This window comes from Pinus tabuliformis, chromosome 3_1, assembly GCF_031772625.1.
Source record: "Pinus tabuliformis cultivar Carrire ecotype Pingquan chromosome 3_1, CPIR1, whole genome shotgun sequence".
Classification (NCBI taxonomy): domain Eukaryota; kingdom Viridiplantae; phylum Streptophyta; class Pinopsida; order Pinales; family Pinaceae; genus Pinus; species Pinus tabuliformis.
In genome coordinates this window covers 682,528,365-682,556,056 of record NC_142301.1, presented here as the reverse complement: position 1 = coordinate 682,556,056, position 27,692 = coordinate 682,528,365, and the positions used below count along the sequence as shown (strand labels likewise).

At 39.8% G+C, this 27,692-nt stretch overlaps 1 protein-coding gene across 1 annotated transcript; it reads right to left on the bottom strand.

Annotated features, from left to right (window-relative positions):
- Nucleotides 1-377: 377 nt before the first annotated feature.
- Nucleotides 378-26,665, bottom strand: LOC149188938 (uncharacterized). The gene is made up of 6 exons (XM_089410083.1): nucleotides 26,443-26,665; nucleotides 25,904-26,300; nucleotides 25,337-25,490; nucleotides 25,103-25,225; nucleotides 24,788-24,803; nucleotides 378-508 (listed from the first exon to the last, which is right to left on the bottom strand). The coding sequence occupies exons 1-6, from the start codon at nucleotides 26,663-26,665 to the stop codon at nucleotides 378-380; spliced, it is 1,044 nt and encodes a 347-aa protein (XP_089266209.1).
- Nucleotides 26,666-27,692: the final 1,027 nt, after the last annotated feature.

The following is a 27,692-nucleotide window of genomic DNA, read 5'->3' as shown; positions in this document are numbered from 1 at the left end:
ACTCCGCCTTGCCCACTCAGTTGCAGACAACTAGGCCTCTACACACTTAGCTACAGAGCCTTCCTCTACTCTACGACCCAAGACACAATTTACAATTTGCTCCTATTTCTCTGTCTCATATTTCGCCCTTCTTTTACAACTTCGAGCCTCACTCTTATTTATACAATCCCATGGTCTGCGGAACATGGGTAGGCCGACATTACATCACAAAACTAGGGCAAACAACCCTGTGACTCTATCATACATTTCGCGCCTGCAATTTGCGGGGCTTTACAACATCATTCGGTCAAAACATTGGCTTTGAGCCCCAAAACATGCCTTGGGGGGACTCCATGCCCAACAGGCCCCCAACACAAACATCTTGACTTGCCCTCGAGTCACTCTGTCGGCACGGCAATCTTCATGCGGAGTCCCACCAACTGTTCCTGAACTGTGCTCATGTCGGCAACGTATTGCACCGCTGCTTCTGGGTCTGTTTCATCCTCGGCTTCGTCTCTGAATTGTTTCCCTACATTTGTACAAGCATCTATTGGGTATGTTTATAGTCTCATGCCATTGTTCGGCTCCTCAGAGCGCGAAGACTGTGGTTCAGCCAGCTAGTCAAATAGTCGTCCCACCGGTGCAGGGTTTCAAGCCGCTGCCATTTACTTTGCCTGGGAAGGGTTCTCCATTTAGTTTGCCTAGCTAGACCATGTCTCTATATGTGACCTCCTCAACCACGTATGGTCCCAGCCAATGCATTCTAATTTTTCCCGGAAATTTTTCAAACTTACTGTCATACAGTAGCACTAAGTCATTTACCTTGATGGTGCACAACTTGATATGGTGGTCGTGGCAGGCTTTTTCATGTTGCTTTGTACCTGCTAATGAAACCTAGCTAAGAACCATTCTTCCTCAAGTTCTTCCAATTGCGCAAGCCTCTCCTCCAGAGCTTCGTGGTCCGTCATCCCTGTGAGCGCTGCTATGTGTAGACTAGGTACGATATATTCCATCGGCATGACAACTTCTACGCTATGAACTAATCAAAAGGGTGTTTGTCTCGTTAGTTTCTTACACATTGTCCTATAAGCCCATAGTACTATAGGTATGCACAGGTCTCAGTCAGTTCGTTGTGTGTTGCACACTTTAGTTAGCGCATGTTGGGTTGTGTTATATTCTTTCCACTACTAGCCCATGTAGTTAACCAGGAGGTTAGAAGGGGGGCGGAGCCCCCCCTTCATTGCGCCGATTATGTAGCGGGGTGGGGTCACAGGGGGTTTGAGGGGTATAGGTAACCCCACTCTATGGGGTCCGGGGTAGTGCCTCGAAAATTTTTGTTTTTTGACCCTATATTAGGTTGGGCGGACCTACCTACGGTTTTGTGCATGATTTTTCACACATGGTTTTGGACGCGATGGTTTTCGGTCCATGGTTTTGGACATAATGGTTTTTGGTCTATTGTATTGGATGCTTCAACATCTATAAATATATATTGTAACAATGAAAGGAATATAATAAAAAATCAAGCTCGTAGTCCTGGTTTTGGGATCCAGGGGAAAATCTCTGTGTATATGTGTTTTATGTGTTATGCTCTTGCATTGTTTATTTTCTGTGTTTAAGAATTCGTATGCAGGTAATTTATGTACAGGGCTAAAACCTACATTTGGTATCGAAGTTGTTTTGACTTCAAGGGGACACCTTTGTTGCTAAGGGGTTTCGCTCGGGCCTATGGTAGACCCTATTCAATGGGAGATTTGCGAGATCGATTCTAGTGGTGAAAGAAGATGGCGAGCAGTGGAAAGATAGAGATCGAGAAATTTAGTGGTGAGATTTTTGAATTGTGGAAACTCAACATGGAGGATATGTTGGTGGATAAATATCAGTGGATCGTGGTAGATATGGGTACTAAACCAATGGGAGTGTCTGATGAAGAATGGAAGAAGTTGGATCGGAAGGAAAAAAGAACAATATGATTGTGTGTCTCAGATTTAGTATTGCTGAATGTATCAGGGGAAGCTACAGTGAAGGTTTTTTGGGACAAGTTAGGGACTTTCTACCAATCTAAGTCTTTGGTGAATAAATTGTTCGTACGGAAAAAGTTGTATAACCTGAGGATGAAAGATGGAGACTCAGTGACAGAGCATCTGAATGCATTTAATATTGTGGTAAGTCAGTTATTATCTGTTAATATTAAAATTTCAGATGAAGATAAGTGCATCATTTTTTCGTGTTCTCTACCAAATTCGTGGGATAGTTTGGTTATTGCAATAGGTAGCAATGCATCTACCTTGTAGTTTGATGAAATAGTCTCATCCTTGCTGACAGAGGAGATGAGACGGAAAAATATGGAGAGCCAAAATGGTGATGCCTTGTCTGTACGAGGATGGTCCCAGAACATAAACAAAAATAAGTCATCGAGTGGGAGATATAAATCTCCGGGAAAACCTTTAAAGGTGGCTTGCTGGAAATGCAGAAAGGAAGGGCACTACAAAAGGGACTATAAATCTAAAGCTCTTGGCAAAGGAAAGGGATTTGATAATTCTCCTTCTGCAAAGGCGAAAACCACCTCCGATGAAGGTAGGGATGTGTATTTGGCTTCTTCAAGTACACATGTAGATCATGAGGCATGGTTGATTGACTCAGGTGCATCCTTTCACTTCACTCCTCATAGAGAGTGGTTCTGTGAGTATGAGAAATACGATGGTGGTGATGTCTTCTTAGGGGATGATAGGAGGGCCAGAATCATTGGTCGCGGAAAATTAAAGTTGAAGTTGCAAGGTGGAAGGGTTTGAACACTTTTGGGTGTTCTGCATATTCCTGCATTGGCCAAAAATCTGATTTCTGTAAGTATGCTAGATGATGCAGGTGTAAAAACAGTGTTCGAGAAGGATACATGCAAGATGGTTCGGGGAGCACTGGTATTGATGCGGGTAGTTCAGATTGGAACTCTATACAAGCTGCAAGGTAGCACTGTTGTTGATGGGTGCAACAGTTTCGTGGTTCCTGAAAGTGGAACAGAAAATCTAGTGGTCTCTGGAGAGAAGACCATGTTGTGGCATTAAAGGCTTGGACATATTAGAGAGAAGGGCCTTCGAATACTTCATGGTATATGGTAGAAGTTGTGAGTAATATCTCTCTAGATTTTGATTTCTATGAAAATTGTGTATATGGGAAGCAGAATCAGGTGAGTTTCCCCTCTGGTGGTAATAGCGCGAAAAAAATATTAGAGCTTGTGCATAGTGATGTGTTTGGACCTGTGAAGGTTCCATCACTGGGTAAGTCTGTGTACTATGTATCATTTATAGATGACTTCTCAAGGAATACACAGATATATTTCCTTAAGAAGAAATATGAAGTCTTTGAGAGGTTTAAATAATTTAAGGCTCTGGTGGAAAACCAAACAGAGAAAAAGATAAAGGTGCTGAGGACAGATAATGGTGGAGAGTTTTGCAGTAATGAATTTGAAGAATTTTGTAAGAAGTGTGGTATAGCACAACAGAAGAATACTCCATATACACCTCAGCAAAATAGAGTTGCAGAAAGAATGAACAAGACATTGATGGAAAAGGCAAGATGCATGCTCAGTGGTGCCGGGTTAGGACAAGAATTCTGGGCAGAGGCGGTGGAGACAATATGTTACCTAGTCAATAGATCACCTTCATCGGCGTTGGAGGATAAGACTCCACAAGAGGTATGGACAGGTAAGGAACCCTCTTTTTCACATCTGAGGGTATTTGGGTGTGATTTATATGTACATGTTCTAAAGGAGAAACGAACCAAGTTAGATAGTAAATCTGAAAAGTGCATCTTTATTGGGTATAAGGATGGTTTAAAGGGTTATAAGCTTTGGAACCCAGTAACAAGGAAGGTTGTGTATAGCCGAGATGTGGTGTTCAGAGAGGTAAAAGATGTTATTAAACATGAAGTCCAACCAAATGAACCTAAGAAGATAGAGTTTGAACTTAAGGAATAAGAATCAAACTCTACAACAGAGGAGGAATCAAAAGATGCAAGGCCACAAACTCCGGGTATGAGAAGATCAGTTCAAGAAAGACGGCGGCCAGAAAGGTATAGTCCATCTTCTTTCTGTTCAAATTTTTCTTTATCTATTACTGACGATGATTCCATAACTGTGAAGGAAGTAGTAAATTCAAAGGATGGCAAACTCTGGAAAGAGGCCATGGTTGATGAAATGACATATTTGCACAAAAATGAGGCTTGGGATCTAGTGGAGTTGTTGGCTGGAAGGAAACCCATTAGCAGCAAATGGGTGTTCAAGAAGAAGACAAATGCAGAAGGAAAGGTGCAAAAATACAAAGCTCGGTAGGTAGAAAAAGGTTATTCCCAGGTGTCGTGAATTGATTTTGATGATATTTTTTCTCTTGTTGCCAAGGTAACTTCTATTAGATTACTTTTATCTGTTGCTGCTTCTTTTGATTTTGAGGTAGAACAGATGGATGTGAAGACAACATTTCTTCATGAGGATCTGGAAGAGGAGATCTACATGAAGCAACCTGAAGGTTTTTCGGTGAAGGGTAAGAAAGAACTAGTATGTAAGTTAAAGAAGTCTCTGTATGGGTTTAAATAGTTACCAAGGATGTGGTATCATAAATTTGATACATTTATACGGGGACTTGGCTTCACCAAAAGCAAAGCAGATCATTGTGTGTATTTTAAATTAATTTGTGACTGTGTTATTTCTCTGGTCTTGTATGTGGATGATATGTTGTTGGTTTGAAATGACAAATAAATTATCCAGGATTTGAAGATGCATTTGTCCTCCAAATTTGACATGAAATATCTTGGTGCTGCAAACTATATTTTGGGCATGGAAATTAAAAGAGATCGGGCAAAGAGGAAGCTCTTGTTAAACCAGAGGAAGTATGTCGAGACAATACTGCAGAGGTTTAATATGCAGTATAGTAAAATGGTGAAGGTTCCTATTCCTGTAGGTGTGAAGTTATCTGTTGAACAGTGTCCCAAGACATAAGAAGAGGAAGAGGACATGTCCCATGTTCCATATGCAAGTGCAGTCAGTAGCCTGATGTATGCAATGGTCTGTACTAGACCAGAAATTGCACATGCAGTGGGAGTATTGAGCAGGTTTATGTCAAAACCAAGGAAGGAGCACTGGACAACAGTGAAGCGAGTTTTTAGGTATTTGTGTGGCACTAGTGATTATGGTTTGTGCTTCCAAGGAAGACCAGGATTGGATAGAGTGTTGGATATTCGTGGCTTTGTTGATGCATATTGGGCTGGAGATCTGGATCAGAGAAGATATACGAGTGGGTATGTTTTTAACCTATTTTGAGGTGCATTCAGTTGGATCAGTAAGAAAAAATTTGTAGTGGCACTATCAACTACAAAGGCAGAATACATGGCAGCCACTCATGCAAGCAAGGAAGCAGTTTGGTTGCAGAGATTGTGTTCAAGTATGGGGTTAGTACAGGGAGCTATAAGGATAAACTGTGACAGCCAAAGTGCAATTTTCTTGGCAAAGAACCCTACATATCATTCAAAGATAAAGCACATTGATGTTCAGTATCACTTTGTGAGGGATATGATAGAAGACAAAAAGGTGTTGCTAGTAAAGGTGGACACTTTGAAGAATATTGCAGATGCATTGACAAAATATATGAGATCTGAGAAGTTCTCTTGGTGTAGAGAAACAATGGGTGTTGCAGGGCCGGTTAAATGACTAAGCTCTCTTGTGGCCCCTTGTGGAAAGAAAACAACAAATGGGAGAATGTTGGGTTGTGCTATATTCTTTCCACTACTAGCCCACGTAGTTAACCAGGGGGTTAGAAGGGGGGCGGAGCCCCCCCTTCGTTGCGCCAATTGCATAGCCGGGGGGGTCATAAGGGGTTTGAGGGGTGCAAGTAACCCCACTCTATGGGGTCCGGGGCAGCACCCTAGAAAAAAAAAATTTGGACCCTATATTAGGTTGGGCGGACCTACCTATGATTTTGTGCATGATTTTTCACACATGGTTTTGGACGCGATGGTTTTCGGTCCATGGTTTTGGACGTGATGGTTTTTGGTCCATGGTATTGGATTCTTTGACATGTATAAATATGTATTGTAACATTGAAAGGAATATAATGAAAAACCAAGCTGGTAGTCTCGGTTTTGGGATCCAAGGGAAAATCTATATGTATATGTGTTTTATGTGTTATGCTCTTGCACTGTTTATTTTCTGTTTTTAAGAATTCGTATGCAAGTAATTTCTGTACGGGTTTAAAACCTACAACACAGTCTCCAGTATTTTTTTGAACGCTTCAATTGTTCCATTGGCTTCTGGGTGATACGGTGTGCTTTTCTGATGATACATCTAGAACTCTTCTGTTAGTGCGATGATGGTTTCATTCAGGAAATGTGTACCACGATCACTCATTAATATCTTCGGACATCCGAATTGGGTCAACACATGTTCAAACAAGAACTTCGGTGCTGTGGCAGCTGTGCAGTGTTTGACCGGCTGCGCTTCCACCCATCGTGTCAGGTACTCTGTCGCGGTGATGATGCAGCGCATGCCCATTTTTCCCTGAGGTTTGATTGGTCCCACAAAGTTGATTGCCCATTTCTCGAACGGCTGTAGTTTCATTTGTGGATTTAATGGCATCTCATCCCTTCGTGATGGTTTTCCCGTCCTTTGACATATATCGAAAGCCTTACAGTGTGCTTTCGAATCCTGGTGTAGGGTTGGCCACCACAACCCTGCGTGGAGAATCTTTTGTGCAGCCACTTGTCCTACATAGTTTCCTCCTGCAGCTCTTCCATGTGGTTCCGCGAGGATTTGACTTTGTTCAGATTCTAGTACGTACCTTCACAATATCTCATCATTTCCCATTTTGTATAGGTGCCTTGTGATGACAGAAGAGTTCATCGCACGCAACACCAATTGCTTCTTCTGTTGGACAGAGTATTCCTTCGACGCGGTCCCTGTTGTCAGGAAGTGGATTATATCTTTGAAGTGCCCATCCGCGACATGTACATCAAAGAGCTATGCATCAGGCAATCCTTCCTCTAAACTAGTGGGTTCCTCGGCTATCTCAACATGCGATAAGTGATCTGGTCCTGTGTTCAATCGTCCAGGTTTTACCACAACTTCAAAGTCATATTCTTGGAACAATAAGATCCACCTACATATGCGCCCCCAAACACAGTCTTATTGACCAAGTACTTTATTGTGGAATGGTCTATATACATCTTGAAATGTCCTCCTAGCAAATAGTATCGGTATTTTTGGAGCGCATACACCATCGCTAACCCCTCGCACTCGGTTGTTGAATAGTTATTCTCAGCTTTAGACAATCTATGACTTGCAAATGCGATAGGGTGGTCCAAGCCCTTGCCGCCCTCTTGTGTGAGCACTGCTCCCAGCGCGATACACGATGCATCAACATGGACATGAAACTCCACATCCCATTTTGGGAAGACCAGGATTGGAGCGGAGGCCAATTTCCCTTTTAGGACATCCAAGCTCTTCATGCAATCATCATTCCAGCAGAATGTGACATCTCTTTTCAATAATTTCTCCATCGGCATGGTGATTTGGGCATAGCTTTTGATGAACTTCATGTAGTACCCTGTGTGTCCCAACGTAACGTGCAGTTGTTTAACACTTCATGGTGCTTCCAAATTTAGAATTATTGCAATCTTCGCAGGCTCCACCATCAGCCCCTGTTTGCAGACGACGTTTCCCAACAGGTTTCCAAAGGGAACAAGGAATGTGCACTTCTTAAGGTTTAGCACAATCTGGTGTCGTCGGCAAGTATCCAGCATCAAGCATAAGCTTGCTACATGGTGTTTAACTAATCTAAAGACAGTCCAATCATCCAGATAGACCTCCAGGAACTTGTGGATGTATTCTTTGAATGTGGCAAAAACGATGCGCGAAAAGATGGTTGGCGTGTTCTTTAATCCAAATGGAATAACAGTGTATTGAAAGCAGCCCCATTCCACTGCGAAGGTCATCTTACTCCTGTCTTCCGGTGCAATTTAATCTGATGGTACCCTGAGAACCCATCCATGAACGAGTATGCTTCTTGTCTGCCAACATTTTCCAATACCTCATCTGTGAACAGTGTCCGAAATGGGTCATGTACATAGGCATAATTTAGCTTCCTGAGGTCCATGCATATTATTATTTAGCCCTTCCGCTTTTTCTCTTGTACTACCATAGGGCTTACCCAGTCGGATTCTTCCAATGGCTCAATAATTTCGGCTGTGAGCTTTTTGTCTAATTCTACACGAACCTTTTCCTTGTACTTCAGATTCAAATGGTAAGGCCTCTGCTTGACCGACTTCGCGTCGGGTTTTAGGGTGATCTTCATCATCCCTAAGTCACCAACGATCCCTTTTAAATCCATAATTTTGGTCGAGAATAAGTCTTGGTATTCACGGAGTAACTCAGTGACCTTATCCACCGTGGCATCATCCCAATAGTCATCGAGCGTTTCATACTTTGGTTCCGCCTCCGTCCCAATGTTTACCTACTTTGTTTTTAGCGGTGCAGTGATGTCAGGATCCCCAATAAATTGTCCTCGAACCTTGCAACAACCTTTAGTTTCAAGAATTTTAATATTCCGTGGGTCCTCATCATCCTCCTTAATATTTACATTGTAACACTCCAGCGCGCAGCTCAACTGTGTCGCCCATTCCAATTGAAGCACTTCCATTGGCTCCTGGGGTATTTTGAAGATAGATGCTTTTACTGCTTGTAGCGCATCATCAACAGTATCCCACCAATGATCCTTAAACATGAAGGTAAGCAGGAATCCTTCGCGCAAGATTTCCCATTCACTCGTGCCATTGTGGAGCTCCGTCTCAATATACCAATTCATGGGTATGACATCTAGAGTATGACAGAACAAATACACCCATTCAGGTTGGGGCTCCTCCCCATAGACCTTGCTCCATTTCGCGAGGTGTGTATGTGGGTCATCCCGTCTGTCATACTTGTCTACTAGCCACATCTGTGGTTTCCCAAATTGCAAGCGCATCATCCTTCTGCATCCGCGCAAGTTCTCAAAGCGTCTCTGATGCATACCCCACCACCTTGCGGGCATAGCGCACAGTGCCCATTTTAGAGCGTCAAAACACTGTTGTTCTGACACTTTTCTTTCAAATTTGGTCAAGAATTCATCCATCGTTGTCAACCCGTCATACATAGGCAGATCCCTTACCTCAGTTGTCATGCAGCACAACTATTGTACCATCATGTTGCAATTGAGCGTGGTTACCTCATGTAACTGATTCCACCATCGTTCTATTTCCTTATCCGAATCCGATGTGCAGGGGCTTTCGCGCTCCCACGAAATCTTGTCATTCGCTATTAGATTCACCTAGTCCTATTCTCGAGTGATTATATTGTAGATACAATCTAGATCATCGTCGTTTTCGTCATCGCGCACTAGCTCTATGTAGCACTATCCTTTCGCAAGGTCTAAAGGTACCACTACGCACAGTGACTTTTTCTCAAAAACCATTTTGCGCTTCTTTAGATTTATTACTTCATTCATATCAGTGGCCCAATCTATTCCCAGTAGTGGGGGATAGGGATTGTTGTCATCAACAATCTCTATCACTTCGAAATCAGCAAGCGCAATCACACCTTCGATGTCTACCATTATTCCCTACAATATTCCCATCGGTAGGATCTTCTGCTGGTTCACCATTCGTAATTGAATAGGGGACCATTGCAACGTGGGCCTGCCCATGCGTTCCCATGCCTTCTTTGGTAGTACATTCGCGTCCAACCTTAAATCCAGAATCACTTGATCCATTTCATATTCCCCAATTTGCGTAGTCAATCTCATCTCCCTTCCTGTTCGCGTTGTGTGCTTCCCAAGCTTCCAGAATACGCACGGTTCTCCTGACCCAGTGCACCTAACAATGAGTTCCTGCAGTCCCTTCACAGCCTTATTGTTTCACAACAGCTTCATGCATATCTCCAAAAAGGTAGTAAGCATTGATGGGTCCATCTCCGGTTCTATTTTGTCCTTACTACCTGAAGTGGAGGCCTCTGTGAAGCTCTTCTTATCTTCCATGAACGTCTCCTTGGCGTGCTCCAAATCGAACTCTAGTTCCTTTGAGGGAACCTTGCGAACCCAAGCACTTTGTTTGAGTTGCTTGCCCTTGTCATCTCCTATCCTTATACCGCTTCGGAGCACGATGTTTACATTCGGGTCCTCTTGGCGTGGTCCAGACCTCATCATTTGCAGATTCTGAGCCGGGGGAGGTTGGAGTATTCCTTTATCGTGCAACCTCACTATCAATGTGGGGCAGTCCTCCGTCTCATGATCAAACTGGGTACAATATAAACATGATGCTCTTGTCGTATTTGTACAATCACAGGAATAATGCCCTAGTCCTCCCCAATTGTAACAAATCAGCTGCCCGCGACCCCTTCTTGGTCCCGTTCCACCTCGACCTCGACCTCGTCCACACCCCTGAGATCCAGTGTGCGCCATCCCTGTATTTTGATCAAGGGCTTGTGTTTCGGCCTGAACTCTGTAGGCATAAGTCTGATCCATCATCATTTCATTACTTCTACAGGTGCGTTCATCATGGCCTAGTGACCTGCAGAAATTACAGAACAATTGTTGGGACATTTCCCTATACTTCTGTAATTGATGGCAGTTATCTGTAGCATGCTTCCCTCCTATCTGACAAATCGCGCACCATAATGCAGGCACCGCGCTCGATCCTGCTTGTGCCTCTGGTCTCAATGGCATTTGCCCTCCTCCTGCTAGGTAGTTCATGAAAACTGGACAATTGTCCTTGTCGTGCCCCTAACCCTTGCATTTTATGCACCATACTTCTTTGTGCCCCTCTGGTCGAGTTGTCCTATCTTCTTTCACACTATGCATCTCAAAACACAAGTTCTGCAATTGCGCATGGATCTGTTGAACTCCCAGGTTAGGATCTCGTATTGGGGTTTCGTGTTGTCTCATTGCCATCTCCAAGGCTTCAGCCTTAGTGGTTAACTTCTGTTGTGACAACACATTCCTTAGATGTGGCGTTAGTGATGCTACAAACCACGCATGGTGTTGTGCGTCTGTCAAGGTCATATTAGCTTCATGGATCTTACCCTTCAGTCTCTGATCTAGCTCCCAAGGGGTCTCGCCTGGAAGCATCGAGATTTCCTTAAACCCAATAATCAACTGTGTTTCTGATTTTGGCCTACTAAATTCCCTGTTCAGTGCAGCTTGGATATCCACGATTCCTATATTTGGATTGTCATTGGAATGCCTGATGTATCATGTTAGTGCACGAACCTGCAAGGTGCTAACCAGTGTTGCCTTCTTGATATTATCATCTGTGACTCCTTGTGATTCCCATATAACCTTTACTACGAACCAAAATTGGTTCATATCTTTGTTTCCTACTCCTCTGAATATTGACAAATTTATTGTGCTCACCATATTAAATTGTGGTGGTGGCGGAGGTGGTGTGGGCTAAGATGGGGGTGAGGATGGTGAAACTAGTGGTGGTGTAGGTGGGGGTGGTATGTGCGGAATTCGCTGTCTTAACAGACTATTCGTGCTTCTTGGTGAAACTTCTGCGAGCTCCTCCTCGCTCTCTCATGGAGGTGAAATCAAGGAACTAGTCTCTAATTCTTCACTATCTTTGTTTCTGTATATCCTCCCATTTCACGTAGCCCCAAACATCAATTTATTCGCATAACTCGCTTTCCACACAGTAGCATTTTAATCCAAGTGTTCAAAGATTTAATGTACTTACCTCGCGGTCCTTTGAGGAAACGTTATTTTGCCTCGCTGTAGCTGATTGAAGTATCTACTGCGAATTCAATGATAAACCCTCCTATGATTCGATCGAGCCAATGATCCACAACGCGCACAATCTTATCTTCCGATGCTTCTAGTGTGCACACTAATTCTGGAGTCCACACAATTGATTTGTCGAGCCTACACCTTCCCTGACTATCTACTAGCTTCGCGATCCACTCATACAACTCGAAAGGGAACGATGCAAAGAAAATTTCCTAGATTTCCGTATATAAGTAGCGCTCCAACCACTGTTTCTTTGATACTCGTGGATTCCTATTTTCCTACGTCGCGAACTCGTGAATTTTTCTATCCAGCCACCCTTTACTTTCTTTCTTTGTCGGATTACAATTACACGACATCTGACATCCCTTATGTAGATCCCGGTCCTAGGAACAGAACCATTTGTTGCTTATTGGGGCCTGACCTAGGTTCGGAGGTGATTTAGCCAAACAAATCCCGGTACTACTGGACCTTTCGGTAATAGTCCACAGAGAGCAGACTAAGGTCTCACCTGAAGTAGTATGGGAGGGTGCTAGAACTAGGTTTCTGCACCCTGGGGATGTCTGATGAGTTCAAGTGGTCCACAGTTCGACTTTGCGCGCATGTTGCTACGCACACTTACCCGTACCTCGTAGCTTGTGATGCTACCTTTGCATAGCCCTACTCGGGGGCCGAACGCTGTTATTGCCCAAGTCCTTACTAGTATTTCACTGTTAGTTGATTAACTTAGCTTACGTGCATGTGTAAAATATACTTAGAAATATAAATCATTCATACAAGTGCGCACAGTAAATAAACAATATATTTGCAATTGATATCAAACATGTAACAACTCAAGAATAGATACACGGAATTCAGGTAAAACTTCTCTTTATTATTCTTCTTCCTTTGGTTACAAACTCGACTTCGCCCTGCGCACTCAACTGCAGGGGTCTGCGCACTCAACTTCGGAAAAGTAGGCCTCTATACACTCATCTGTAGAGCGTTCTCCTACTCTACGACCCAAGACACACTTTACACTTTGCTCCTATTTCTCTATCTCATATTTTGCTCTTCTTTTACAACTTAGAGCCTCGCTCTTATTTATACAATCCCATGGTCCACAGACCATGGGTAGGCCAACATTACATTACAAAACTAGGGCACACAACCCTGTGACTTTATCATACATTTTGGGCCTACAATTCACGGAGCTTTACAACATTATTCGGTCAAAACATGGGCTTTGAGCCCCAAAACATGCCTCAGGAAGATTCCATGCCCAACATGGTGAGAAGGCAAACTTAGGTCAGGAAGGCAAGCTTTGGTCAGGGTAAGTTCAGGTAAGGTAAGGTAAGGTCAGGTGAGGAAGATTCCACACTAGGCATACTTAGGTCAGGCAAATTCAGGTAAGTAAAGACCCTCTCCTTTATAGTTGAGCTTGCTTGCACACCTCACTACTCTAAACTTTGATTTTTGTAGATATTATTCATGGTTCCGGCAATATCGTGGACATGGACGATTTCTTCGTATTTTCCCTTTCATTGTTTCCGAAATCACAACCTTGTATCCCCAACATAATATTGATATAAAGCGTGATATGTATGACTTTGACGACACAGAATATAAATAGATCCTAAAAGCTCCCCTTATATCATATCTTCACGAAAACCAAGAAGGCTTGGCAATTTTCGACCTATAAGCATTCCGAACCCAAAAGAGGTTATAGTGATGGAAGCTTTAGCTATAGTATTAAATGAGATTTTTGAGTTGGTCTTTCATAACTGCTCACATGGGTTCAGAAAGGAAAGAGGAACCAGGACATGCTCTTGGGAAATATTAAGTTGGAAAGACATCAACTATTTCATCCTCGCTCTTGTAGTGGGGTGCTTCGACCATATTCCACACACCCAACTATTTTATTGGCTATTTCCGCCTACTCAATCTTATATCTGTATTCTTCAAGGCAGATATGACCGATAAGGTTGGAAATCATTATAGATGAATGAACAAGGGAATTCTACCGGGCAGCCCCCTATCGCCAGTTCTGATGAATATATACATGCACCAATTGGATGTGCAGGTGAATAATTTTTTATGAGGGTGGTCTTAAGTCCATTACGTCCACTACGCTAATGACTTACTGATTGGATTTTGTGGAGTGAAGCTGGTCCATCATAAAAATTTAGTCGATAAACTTCATTTATTGCAGATATTTCGTTGAGCTAGTCCATTTCCGTTCATGGTCCAGGAAATTCTTTCCTTTCTCTAGGCATTATAGCCAGAACTTATTCCGTGGATGCTTTGGGTCTGTTCACTCTGATTGGCCGAATTGAGGCCAAAATCAAACGAATAGAGTCTGATAAAAAACCATTGATTGGCTCGATTAGCAAAGAAGAAGCCAAGGAGGATGAACAACAACGCATAATCTCTTTTTGTAATAACAAATCAGTCAGTTATCAAGGCTTCGATTGTCACTGCGAAAATGCAATAAAAACCAAAGAGTTCCTCAAAAGAAGGATGCTAAATTCATGTTCCAGTGTTATCATTTGCATGGGGTGGACGAAGTCGTTTCTGAGTTGAGAATATTTGATTGGTTCAAAAAGCAGGAAGGCGTCGCCAAGAGACGGCTGGAGTCAACACAAAACCTCTCCTGCACTCACTAGCTACATAATTTTGAGGCACTCCATAATTCTATTTCGATCATATCATACTGGTGCTTCGCACTAATTGATGTATTGCAGTTGTGTTCCTGTATCCCATCTTGATTTGTCTATTTTCCGAAGCTAGCTAGATATATCTATATCTATATCTTCATGTTTACTCCCGAAACAAGCATGAAGGCATGACCGACCTTTATTTCTCCAATTTCTACTAGTTTTTCTATATAATTGGAAGAGGACCTCGATATCTCTACTAGAATACTATCGAATGGCCTCGGTTGCTTGAATTCCCAGAAAATGACCGACAAAGGCAACAAAACAAGCAGTTTCATAGCCAGAAGTTAACGCTGTGGAAGAAAAGGCATAGACACCACCCGTAGTGAAGATAGAACCATGGACATCACGTACAGTGAAATAGAAGCACCGACATTTGAACTAGAGCTAGTCGACTGAGTAGACCATTGGAATTGGGTAATTTACTCACCATTATAGAGATCCTTCAGCCCAATTGATGTTCTTCAACACGATTGATATTGACCAATTTCTTATGGGCCTATCATTGGGGATTCAGGTGCACAAGTTGATGATCCAGTTGATCGAGTGAAAACAACAGAGATAGCCTATAAGGAGATAGCAAGGCAACCACATTTGGCTTAGTTTTATAACCCATTTTAGCTTCCCTACCACCACCTTACCACTCTCAAATGTTGAACCCTATAGTTGAAGTTTTCCCTTCTGTCAATCCCCCTAGTTGTAGAGATAATGAAATAGATCACACAACTGACCTTCCCTCAAAGCATGAGGCAAGTGGTTATGATATGATGCAGGTGATTCTACTAACCTTCCTGTGTTGCAGGTTGAAATGAATCTTGACCCATCAATCTTGATGGAATCAATGAATCCCGACCCATTAAGGGTATACCTGATACTTTAACCCATCATGAACATGTAAGAAACAGGTTTTCATAGGTCTTAACCCAGCTCGCAACTTCTGGGTAATAAACACTGACCGGGGATCAACTCAACTTCCCCGGGATGAACCTGTTCAATATGGTTTTCAATACAGTCTTCTTGGCCCATCCACGAATGAGAAAAGAAGCAGCCAAGTCTTGAACCAAATATGATCGAAACCGAGTACCTTCTAACAATTTTGGTTGCATTCTTATTGGTTTTGAACAATAAACCAAGCTAGCCCCAACCCAAGTTGTAGAAAATTGGGTTATAATTTATATCTTGTCTTTAGAACCGCTGCATCTAATTATTTAATGAATCTGCTATTATATATGTCTCCCATAGAATTTAGAACTACTACATCCATTTATTTAATGAATCTGTTGTTATATGTCTCCCATATATGGGCTCAATAAAAAACAAATTAGATGAGAAAAGCATTTTCTGAGTGAACAAGCATCATTGTGGTTCGAATGCTTTTCGTGGGCATTTTTTAATTTTATTTTATTACAGACAACAAAATTTGGTTAGACAGTGAAAACTGTGAAGTTTACATATAAGCGCTCAAAAATTCTATGTTTTCTGTTGGTTTCCTTTTATCTGGAGTTGTATATTTCATCATTTTTTATAGTGTTGTTGGTTTCCTTTTATCTAGAGTTGTATATTTGATAAGTTTTAATAGAAAATTTACTTAAATGTGTTTTCTTTTCCGAAATCTTACACAAATTCAAAACCTTAAGAGAGACCATTCTTCCCATTACCCTTATTGAAGTTATAGTTAAATCTGTGTTGAACATCATTACCAATGAATGAACTTGTAGATGTTTAAAAGACTTAGAAAGCGATGTTAATTGGCTTCTGCTCAAAAATGTCTTGTTGCGTTCAGAGATTTCATTCAGTGTTGTCAAATCGCTATGCACATGACATTCAATGCGCTATAAAATCTCTATCCACAAGGCAAGTAGAAACAGAAACTTTATTCTTTCTTGCCAACTCTGGTTGTAATTGTGACCACCTTTGCTCTTGGCATCATGGTCTTGGGTAGGGACATGTTGCCCCACAACCCACCTTGTTGATTTGTAATATTAACTTTTATTGGGCATGCTCATGCATCACATATTAACTTTTGCAGGTCATGCTCGCGGTTCGCAATGATTTGTAATATTAATTTTGCAAGTCATCTTCATGGGTATCACCGTAATGAGATTTGGATATAGGTATTTTTATTTTGAATGACTATGACATTAAATTTTAATTTGTGTTATTCATATGGGTGTTTTTACTATATATAAATTCAACATCTTGAAAAACCAAGGGGTTTTAAAACATTATAAAAACTAAAAACCAATTACAATATAACTAACTTATCTACACTTAGAAAATTTATATGTATATAAAAAATATTATCATATATGTTATTCAAAAAAAATGAAAATATATTATATATTTAGAAATAATATATTATATTTTATCTTAACTTTTTTTAACTTTGGTGGGACTACATCTTCCTCATGTTAGAGTGTTCTATCCAAGACTTTCTGGACTATATTTTATCTTAATTATAAATAATTATATAAGAAATATTTTATGTTAAATATGTTAACGAAAAAAATAATTATGGTGTATGGTTTATAGCTAAAGAGCTAATAAAATATGAAATGATTCCTTTATGTTTTTTAAATTTTCAAATAAAATTTAAATTTATTAATATATTATTAATTTTACATATTCTACTATAATAAAATTATAATTATAATTTAAGATAATAAATTTTTACCATAGTAAAATTATAATTATAATTTAAAGTAATAATTTTTATTAAAAAATTATATTTTAATAAAATATCTTTAAAATGATGTAAATTTAATAAAAACTTCTCTCATATATGATAAATGTAAAGTGAAGTAGCTAAAAAAAATTATGAAATGTTGTTGTTGTTTGTTTGTTTTTTTTTTTTTTTTTTTGGTGTGTTTTAAAGTTTCAATACATATATATTAAATATAAAGTGAAATGGCTAATAAATTATGAAATGATTTTTTGTGTTTCGAAAATTTCCATATATATGATGATGGTGGTGGTGGTTAATGTCCACTGAGACCAAACTTTGGTCTATTGGACCTAAAGAAACGAGTTATTTAGTTTGATTTAAGATTTTATCCCTATGCTCAAAAAGCTTGGAGAGAAGCCTCCCGAGCTCACTGTAATTTTGACAACGTAAAAGGCTAGGAAGGTTAGTATTGCAACAAAGATTTTGAAATTGAGACCTAATGTGGTTATACGCAGGGCACTCTAAGAGGAAGTGATTTTCATCCTCGATGTTTGTATTCTCACAGAGATGGCAAAACCTTTCCATCCATGGTGTTTTAGAAACTGCCCAACGACTCGTTTCACTATGGAGCTCATGAGAGTTTGTTCTAATCTTGGCTATATTAATTTTCCTCTTTGAGCTAGATAAAACAGAGATATTCTTTTGATCTTCTAGGGTGGGGCTGATGACCTCCTTATAATATCTTAATTTTCCTTTAGCTGCTAAATCTTTCTCACACCAAATTTTTTCTTTGAACTTAGAAGTAACAATATTTTTAATGTTATTAATGTTTTGCAATGCAACATTCTCGTCGATCTCCCAATGGTTTAACCAGGCCCTGGTGTCTTTATACCAACCTCGTTTGAGCCTTAGGTGGTTTTGGTTGGAATTTAAAGCTAGCTTAGGAAGTCTATGGTCTCCTATGTTATTGAGTTTGTGCTTGTACAACAGAAGCCTAGTCATATCTAGGCTCTCGATAGGGGAAAGACCCACTTCTATAAGGAGAATAGGATAGGGTGTGTTTCTTTTAATTTTGAGGTTATATGTTATAAAATGCTTCTGGATTTGCTCAATCTTTCTCCAGGATTCTCTAGAGATGCTACAACCCCAAACCTCACATCCATATAAGATAACCGGAGTGACTAAAGTTTCAAAGAGGAACTTCTTTCTATCCCACATTACGAGGTTTGTCGTTTTACAATTATTTTCAAGACCAAAATAAGCTTTCCATCCCCCATTAATCATTTTCTCAATGTTATAGTTCCAGTTGAGCTTGTGATGAATATCAATTCCTAGGTACTTGTAGGAAGACACTTCCTCCAAGTTACTATTGTCATACATAAAATTAACGTAATTGTCCTTCTTGGATTTGATAATCATAACTTTTGTTTTGTCAATGTTAGCAATCATACCCATGGTAAAGCAGAAATCATTAAGAAGTATAAGTTTCTTATCAAGATCAGATGGGCACCTTGCGAGAAGAACAATATCGTCAGTGCAGAGAAGAAGGATGATGACTATCCCAGCTAAGATTGTGCCAGCACATCCTGCTTCCTCTAAACAACCTTCTAGCTTGTCAATGTAAATGCCAAATAGGGTAGGGGAGAGGGGACAACCTTGTTTAACTCTGATATTACACTTAATATCTTTCGACCACCCCTCACTGCTCTTTAACTTGGCAATTATATTCTCGTATAACCTTATAGCAGCAGCTCTCAACTCAGAAGGAACCTTTAGCTCTTCTAATCTGTTACAAAGGTTGTTTCTAGGAACCGTATTGAAAGCCTTTCTAGAGTCCGCAAAGCAACAAAAGAGATTGGATTTATCATTGTGGCATTCCTCCACAATGATCCTAATCGTAACGAGGTGGTCTATTGTTGAGTGTTGCTTTCTAAAACCCGCTTGGCCTTTAGCCCGCTTACCTTCACTTTCAAGCCATATGCTCAACTTCCTTTTCAAAATAATACCATATAACTTAGCTAGGAGAGGGCCAATCATAATTGTCCAATAATTAGAAGGGTTATTTGTATCCCCACTTTTAAAAATAGGGATAATCAAGCTTTGAGTCCATGGTTTAGGGAACCCTTGCTTGACCGCTTGATTGAAAAGCTTGTGAATGTGGGGAATGAGGACATGACCTCCAAATTTTAAGATTTCTGCCTAGTAACCTTTGATGTCCTTAGCTTTCCCATTAGCCAAACAATTAACCCCAAAATCAATGTCTTCTAATGAGAAAACAAGTGGTTAATAAATTATGAAATGATTTTTTGTGTTTTAAAATTTTCATATATATTTTAAGTAGTTTATTTTAATATTTTACATATATATGTAAATTTGTTTTTTTAATATATATATATATATAAGATAAAAACTTTCAGCATGTTGCTGCCTTGGCCTAGCCACCCCTCTCCTATGGCTACATATAACTTTGTCTAACATATTAAGTAGATGTCTAACATATTAAGTAGATGTGGCACTCTCCTACACTCCTTACCGAAAAAAAAAGGTGACATGGGATATAAGAGAAAGCTAACTCCATGCCAACTAAAAAAGTGACACCGACAAAGCCCTCACCACATACATAAAATAATGGAGACTGGCCCAAGAACCCAACACCGCACCAAAGCAGAAAAACCATATATACAACCGAGGCTAATCAACTAACTATCATGCAAATTAACTAAATAGAAAAAATGACGCTGACAAACCAAATACTTAAGACATTGAGGATTAAAGCCCTCGCCACAGACCTAAAATAATGGAGACTGGCCCAAGAACCCAACACCACACCAAAGCAGAAAAACCATATATACAAGCAAGGCTAATCAACTAACTATTATGCAAATTAACTAAACAGGTTTTAGTTTTAAATTTTATTAAAAAAAGTTAGTTTGAAGTTAAAAAATAAAATAAAGTAAAATAATCCGTTTCTAGCTTTAAATTTTATTAAAAAAATTGGTTTGAAGTTTAAAATCTACATCTAAAAAATTCAGTTTCAAATTTTGTAAAAAAAAATTCACTATCCTGCAAAAGAATTAAGAGTCATAATCAACTCAATCAACTCACTATTATGCCAATTACCTAAACAGTTTTTAGTGTTAAATTTTATTAAAAAAGAGGGGAAGAAGTTGGTGTCAAATTTAAAATTTACATTTAAAAAAAAATTAGTTTCAAATTTTATTAAAAAAAAAAAATTACGAGTAATAATTGAATTTTATGAGAGACAATCATGAGTGATAATTAATCTGCGTAACCACACTCCCAGTTCTGTATCTGCAACATTTGGTTCTTCTGGCTTCATTTATTCTCAAGTTCTGGATCTGGAATATTGGGTTCTTCTGGCTGCAATTTTTTTTTACAGCAGGTATCTGTTAACGATTCAAAATTATGTTTATTTATAATATTATAAATTATTATTATGGTTTAAAAAGTGATACTTAAAATATTTAAATTAGTAAATTTTTAGTAAATATTGTTTATTTAAATATATATGACAATTTTTAATTAAATAAATAAATATGTTTTTCAGAAGAAAAAAAAGGCAATGAATTAAATTTGTAAGAGTATTTTATTAGGAGTCGTCTAACTAGGTGGAGGAATTGCCCGGATGGTCAAAAGTGGCCGGAATTCGGGCAAAATAATTTCAAAAAATCTTGTGGAGGCAGTTTTTGAATTGTGTTTTTGACGGTGGAAATGGATTCATCACCATCAAAAATGTCTAAAACACCTAAAATTTTGAAGTTTAATAACTATAACTTAGATTTACAAAAGTCCTTGCCAAATTTTCTCTAAATATGACCAAAATTTCCATAACTTTCTATGCGACTCCTCTGCCTCGTTAGACTACACGATTCTATTATTGTAAAAGTACCTCCAAAAACTTATTTCACGAAAACCGGACTGAATTAGGGCTTTGGCGTTTTGGAAATTCGATGGGCCTTGCCTCGGGAATTGAATTGAATGAAGCAAAATTAAAAATAATTTCCCTCGATCAACGTGATCGGCATGTGAGCATTGGAGATGTGGGAAGGGTTGTTGCTTCGCTGTAAGTAAGGCGTCGGCCCGTGGCAAGAGCTAACAAACCTGCCATAGGGCATTAAATGCCTGGTTAGCTGCGCCCTCGATATCCCTATAACACACACCCATTATTTTTTATTTATAAAGTCACCGCGCGCGTGTGTTATATCGGGATATCGAAGGCGCAGCTATCCAGGCATTTAATGCCCTATGGCAGGCTGGTTAGATCTTGCCCCGGCCCGTCCCTTAGGACGTCGTTGTCTCCCAAATATTCTGCTTTCTAGCATAAAGCGCAGAGAAACATACACATGGCCATAGAAAAGCACACATGTATAATTTCCTTCAAAGTTGTACATAATTGACTTTTTAGTTTATGCCAATCTTATTCTTTGACTCTTTTACTCTCATTATGGTGAAGACTATTGACTGAAACAAGAGTCTTTCAAACCCTCCCCTGAACATACAAACACATGGCCATAGAAAAGCACACGTATAATTTCCTTCAAAGTTGTACATAATTGACTTTTTAGTGTATCTTATTCTTTTGCCGTTGTCTTGAAGAATATAGTAGTGTAACGACTCCACATCATACTACTATTTACATACATAAAAATATATATATATATATATATATATATATTATAATGGGTCCGCACCATTATTCATTATATTTAATAACCATAACTATAATTCTTTAAAGTAGATGAGGTGTGTACATTTGAATTTTATAACACAAGGTTTTCCTATATAGTTCTGGTTGCTAAATTTATAGTTCTGGGTTTGAGTGCCAACATTGATTTGAGTCAACATCAAATGTCTCTGTCCTAGCAATCCTAATCCATTACTACTTGTTGCCTCTCGCACACAAGTTATCTCTGTCATCAAGCTACCACTGTGTTTTCTATACGAAGGAAGTGATATTTGTTTTTATTTCGGAATTGAATGCCCTACTCTATTCTAGTACGTGGCACGGGTAGGTCATCCCATTGCAACTGCTCGTCTTGGGCCTCCCGCTTCATCAACGATGGATTGATTGGGAACCTAATCCGACGGCTAAGCTGCTTCTGGGGATTAATCACATTCTCGATTGCGATGGCAGGGTTTTTCATTTGCTCCATTTTTCCTCAGCGTCGATCCGGTTCCTCTTCCTCTCTTGCAAGTCTGTCATACAAGAGCTGCAACTCACAGCATTGCTCAGAGACAGGGTTATGGTTTTGATTCATGCGGGTGCTCCTCAGGTAAGCTCGCATCCACAGAGGTAATTTTTATTTTCTTACAGAGATCGTTTTGGCACAATTTCTGATACTCAATTGCTAATGTATGTTTTTTCTACAGAAGTCTAGGCTACTAGCTTGGGGTTTATGGCGAAGCCCAAAGGATGGTTGCTACACAAACTTTGGGTCGCTTCAGTACTCCCGGGTAAGATTTATCGCTGGATTGTGTTGTTCTGCCGAGGTGGAATTCTCATAGGATGCTTTGGGGTAGAGCTTCGACTCTCTGCGAATTAAATTTTTTCATTACTATTGAAATGATGTGGTCTCTGTATAAGTTATATTTTAATGTTTTTTGAGCGATTACCAACACTGTTCTAAGGTGTATGTAATTTACATTCTCACTGTATGAGTGAGGGTTTTATTGTCCAGCTGCAGACCTGCGTTGATGGCTGCGCCGGTGGTTGTTTGCATGGTAATTTCTGGATTTTTAATGGAAGTTCTATATTTATGGAAATGAGGGACTCTTCCAAATTTTACGACTTCCGGGGTTGGTAGCCGAGTCGTTCCTCTTGTATATGAGACTCTAGTTCTATCTATTTATTAATGATCGGATTCAATGTGTAAAACTCTTATGTTGCATGGAAATACGTTTGAATTTTAGCCTATATTAAATGTATTTGGTTTATCGTTCTCTATATTTACCTCGGATAATATTACTCGTAAGTTTTGCAATTCGACTGGTTCGGTTAGGACCCACTATAGAAGAACCTGAAACAAGGTTTTCTTTGTTTTAATTTCTCTGTTTACACAACACTATGTCTAATATGTTTAGTTAATGTCTGTTGCATGTTTGAATATATCTAGTTCTCCGCCTTTATGAGGTCATTGGATACTTTGGTTATTACATATGTTTGATGAATGAATTCTGTCAGAGTTAATAGTTTGGGCTTCAACCCCATGTAGGGTTTTAAGAAGTCCTCAATTTAATTATCAATCCTCTCTCGAGAAAAATGAGGCCAGGTAGGCACTAGGGTTTTTCTACCCTTAAGCCCCTGCCACATCAACCCTCCTATGTTATCTTCTTGTTTCGTTATACGGTATTTCCAGCTTGTAAAATCACTTCCTAATTTGTCTGAATTTCGCTCGAGCAATAAAGAGAAACTACTTCTAGTTCTTTGCTACAATATCTTTAATATAATCCTTTCTTCGTTTATGTTTAAAAGACTGGTATGAAAATGGTAACTCTACAATAACTCTCTTGTATTAAAATTTCTTGTACAAATGTTATTTTACAGTAATTCTATGTTAATCAATTTCCTGCATTGAAAGATCTGAGTAGAGTATTTTCTATAAATAATGTGTTTCAGATTTACAGGGAAACTCCCTTACTCTGTCTTTTAACGATTCTTCTGTAAAAGATTACTATACTAGTTTTCTGAATTTCCATAGATAGAAATTATGAGTTCTTTGCATTCACTACTCCAGCTTTAGACACACCTCTACATCATCTTTCATTCACAATAATAGACACAGAATTTAGATTGTGCAATAGTCTAATTTCAGATGGTTTCACATACCTGAGCTGCTTAAAGAAAAATACTCCAGTGATAGAGATCACCTCTATTTTCTGTTGCTAGTCAAACCTCCCGACCATGAGATTGTCTTTCGGGACCAAATCTCCCCCCTAGCTTGCTTACGAGACTTTTTGTCTCCTGCATGTTGCTCGCACAAGGTGCTCTTGCTATCTGGTCATCACCAGACTTAGCAATCCCCCTTTACTGTCTGTCCTCACAGCACAGTCTTCTACCTTCCCCCCCCACCCCGCCCCCCCCCCCCCCGCCCCCTCCTGCGTCCTTTTCCTTGGAAGCATTTTTCCAAATAGGGAAGGTAGTTAGGGTTTCTTTTCCAACAACTGCCTTTCCAACTTCTTTTTTTCCAGAAGTTACAAGATCCAATGATACTTTAAATCATTACTCATTTTTAATAAATAAAAATATTATTCAATTCAAACAGGTAGTAACACTAATTATTCAATCTGTTCTTACTACAGTAAATAAAATATTTACAGATTTCTGGGGACATTACATCTCCCCCTCCTGAAATCAAACATCATCCCGATGTTTTTTGACCTCAAACAGTCCTGGATAAGCTTCTCTCATGAGTTGTTCATCCTCCCAAGTGGCCTCATCTGGCCCAAAGTGCTTCCATTGCACTTTAACCTGGGTGATGGCTCATTTCCGCAGCATTACTTCTCTCTGATCAAGTATATTCAGTGGCTCGACCAAGATTTATCCTTCCGGCTCAACTTGAAACACACAATATTCTAAGTCAATTTTTCCCTTAACAACAAAACTGATTGGTCTACCTATGACACTTTCTTACCTGTATGTCCTGCCAACTGATTACATGCTTAGGATCATAAACATATTTTTTTAATACAGACACATGGAAGATGTTGTGGACCCGAATGTGACTTGACAAAGCGAGCTAGTATGCCACGGGACCAACTCTTGCTAAGATCTGAAAGGGTCCACAAAACCGGGGTGCTAGCTTGGCGCACCCACTCCATTATAATGTGCTTATTTTAGCTCGAATTCTCACATACACATGATCCCCTACTTGGTATTCCTTAAAATTTCTCTTCCGGTCGGCGAAGTTCTTTTTCCTATCTTGGGCTGCCTTTAAATTGGATCGTACCTTCTTGACCATTTCTTCCATTTCTCTAAGCATTTTGGGGCCCAGCATCAACTTGTTGTCTGGCCCTCCCCAGCTTGCAGGTGTTCGGCATTTCTGTTCGTACAACACCTCAAACGGGCTCATCTGCAGGGATGTATGATAGCCATTGTTGTATGCAAACTCAACCAAGTGCAGATAATCTTCCCACTTGGTTGGTTGCTGCATAACATATGCTCTTAGCATATCTTCCACAACCTGATTCACTCGTTCTGTTTGTCCGTCAGTCTGTGGGTGATAAGCGGTACTGAAATTCAATTGAGTCCCCAATTCTCCAAACAGAGATTTCCAAAAGACTGACGTAAATTTTACGTCACGGTCAAAGATTATAGTTTTTGGTAACCCGTGCAGCCTAAAAATGTTTTGCATAAAGACATGGGCAATCTGCACTGCTTTGAAGGTGGATTGTACAAGTATAAAATGGGCTGATTTTCTTAATTTGTCCACCACCACCATGATGGAATCGTTGTTTCTTTTTGACTTGGGTAATCCTGTTATGACGTCCATAAAGGTGGTTTCCCATTTCCACTCCGAGATTAGCAACGGATGTAGTAACCCAGCAGGGTGCTAGTGTTTTGCATTAACTTGTTGGCATTCTACGCAATGCATCAAATATTTTGTTACATCCTTTTTCATACTCGGCCAATAATACTCCTTCCGGAGTGCGGTAATCAGCTTCTGATACCCCGGTGTCCCGCACAATGACTTTTATGAAATTCATCTAAAATCAAGTTTTTAATGTCATTTTGGTTGGGCACATACAACCTTTTTTTGTAATTCAACATGCCAGCAACATCCATAGCGTACCCTTGCTGATTTTCTTTGCTGGCTGGATTCTGAACTTGCTGTCCTATTTGCTGATATTTTGAATCTTGTTCTGCTGCCTTTTTAATCACTTCTCCGAAGGTACTCCGCCCTTCACTGCAAGAAATTTCGTAGAGACATTGTACCTTTCGACTTAAAGCGTCCGCTACCCGGTTCTCTTTCCCTTTTAGATGCTTAATCTTGAAGTCAAAACCACTTAGGAAATCCACCCACCGTGCCTGCCTAGCATTTAAGGTGGGCTGATTAAAATAACTAGTTAAACTGCAATGGTCCATCATTAATAAAAACTTTTTTACCATCATGTAATGGCGCCACATTTTTAAGGCATGTATAATAGCTGTCAATTCCAAATCATAAGCAGAATGTTTTTGCTCATGTTCCTTTAATTTCCTAGACTCATAGGTGATTACCTTTCCTTCCGCATCAGTAGCTCCCCACCCGTTCCTTACTCACAATTGTGCATACCACATAGTCCTTACCTGGATATCCTATACTTAATATAGGCGTTGTGGTGAGCAGATGCTTGAGTTGCTCAAAACTTTTTTGGCATTCTTCGGTCCACTTAAAAATTTTCCCTTTTTTTTGCAAAGAACTGATAGGGTAAGCCACTCTCGAAAATCCTTCCACGAACTGCCTATAGTAACCTGCTAATCCCATGAAGGATCTTATATCTGCTACGTCCTTTGGCACTGGCCATTCCATTATGGTCCTTATCTTCTCGGGATCCACAACGATCCCATATTTAGAGATTATATGTCCCAAGTACTGAATTTGTTCCTTAAAGAAGTCGCACTTGCTGTATTTGGTGTATAATTGGTGTTCTCAGAGAGTTTGCAATACCAATTTGAGGTGCTCCTTGTGCTCCTCCATATTCCGGGAATATATCAGTATATCGTCAATAAAGATTAACACGAACTTGTCCAAATACTTATGAAATATGTTGTTCATTAAGCACATGAAGGTCACGGGGGCATTGGTTAACCCAAAGGGTAATACCACAAACTCATAGTGTCCATATCGAGTTCTAAAGGCAGTTTTGGCTATGTCTTCCTCTTTAATTCTAATTTGATGGTAACATGATCGTAAATCAATTTTTTAGAATACAGTCGCCCCTTTTACCTGATCAAAACGTTCATCAATATGAGGCAAAGGGTACTTATTCTTAATTGTCAATTTATTCAACTGACGATAGTCCATACACATACGAAGGGTCCCATCCTTTTTTTTAACGAACAGCACAGGGGCTTCCCAAGGCGACACACTGGGGTGGATGTAGTTCTTGTCCAACAGCTCCTGCAACTGCATTTTCAATCCTGTTAATTCTAGTGTTCTCATTCGATACGGAACTCGGGATATTGGGGCTGCCCCTAGCACCAATTCAATAGTGAAGTCTATGTCTCTCTTGGGTGGCAGTCTTGGTATCTCCTCCGGAAACACATCTGCAAATTCTCGTATTACTGGGATACTTTCCAATGTGGCAGTCTTATCTTTTGAGTTGGCATAACCCACTTGAATGGCATAAATCTGACATTTTTTCCTGATACACTTTTCCAACTGAGAGGCGGTTATTGGCCGAATCTGCACTGGCCTCATAATACCTTGCATCTCCTGCTTTTCCCCAAGTTCATCCTTGTAACAGATAGTTTTTGTTTTACAGTTTATAATGGACCAGGGTTTTTCCAACCAGTCCATGCCTATCAATACGTCATATGATCCAAGGGGAAGCACA

What these genes read in the sequence shown, in the direction of transcription:
- LOC149188938 (XM_089410083.1), bottom strand. Translation starts at nt 26,665, where the DNA reads ATGGAATGGCCAGTGCCAAAGGACGTAGCAGATATAAGATCCTTCATG. An exon ending in ATTAAGTATAGGATATCCAG is followed by an intron (nt 26,301 to 26,442) that starts GTAAGGACTATG and finishes TGGAATTGACAG; the next exon opens with CTATTATACATGCCTTAAAA. An exon ending in AAACAGAACGAGTGAATCAG is followed by an intron (nt 25,226 to 25,336) that starts GTTGTGGAAGAT and finishes ACATCCCTGCAG; the next exon opens with ATGAGCCCGTTTGAGGTGTT.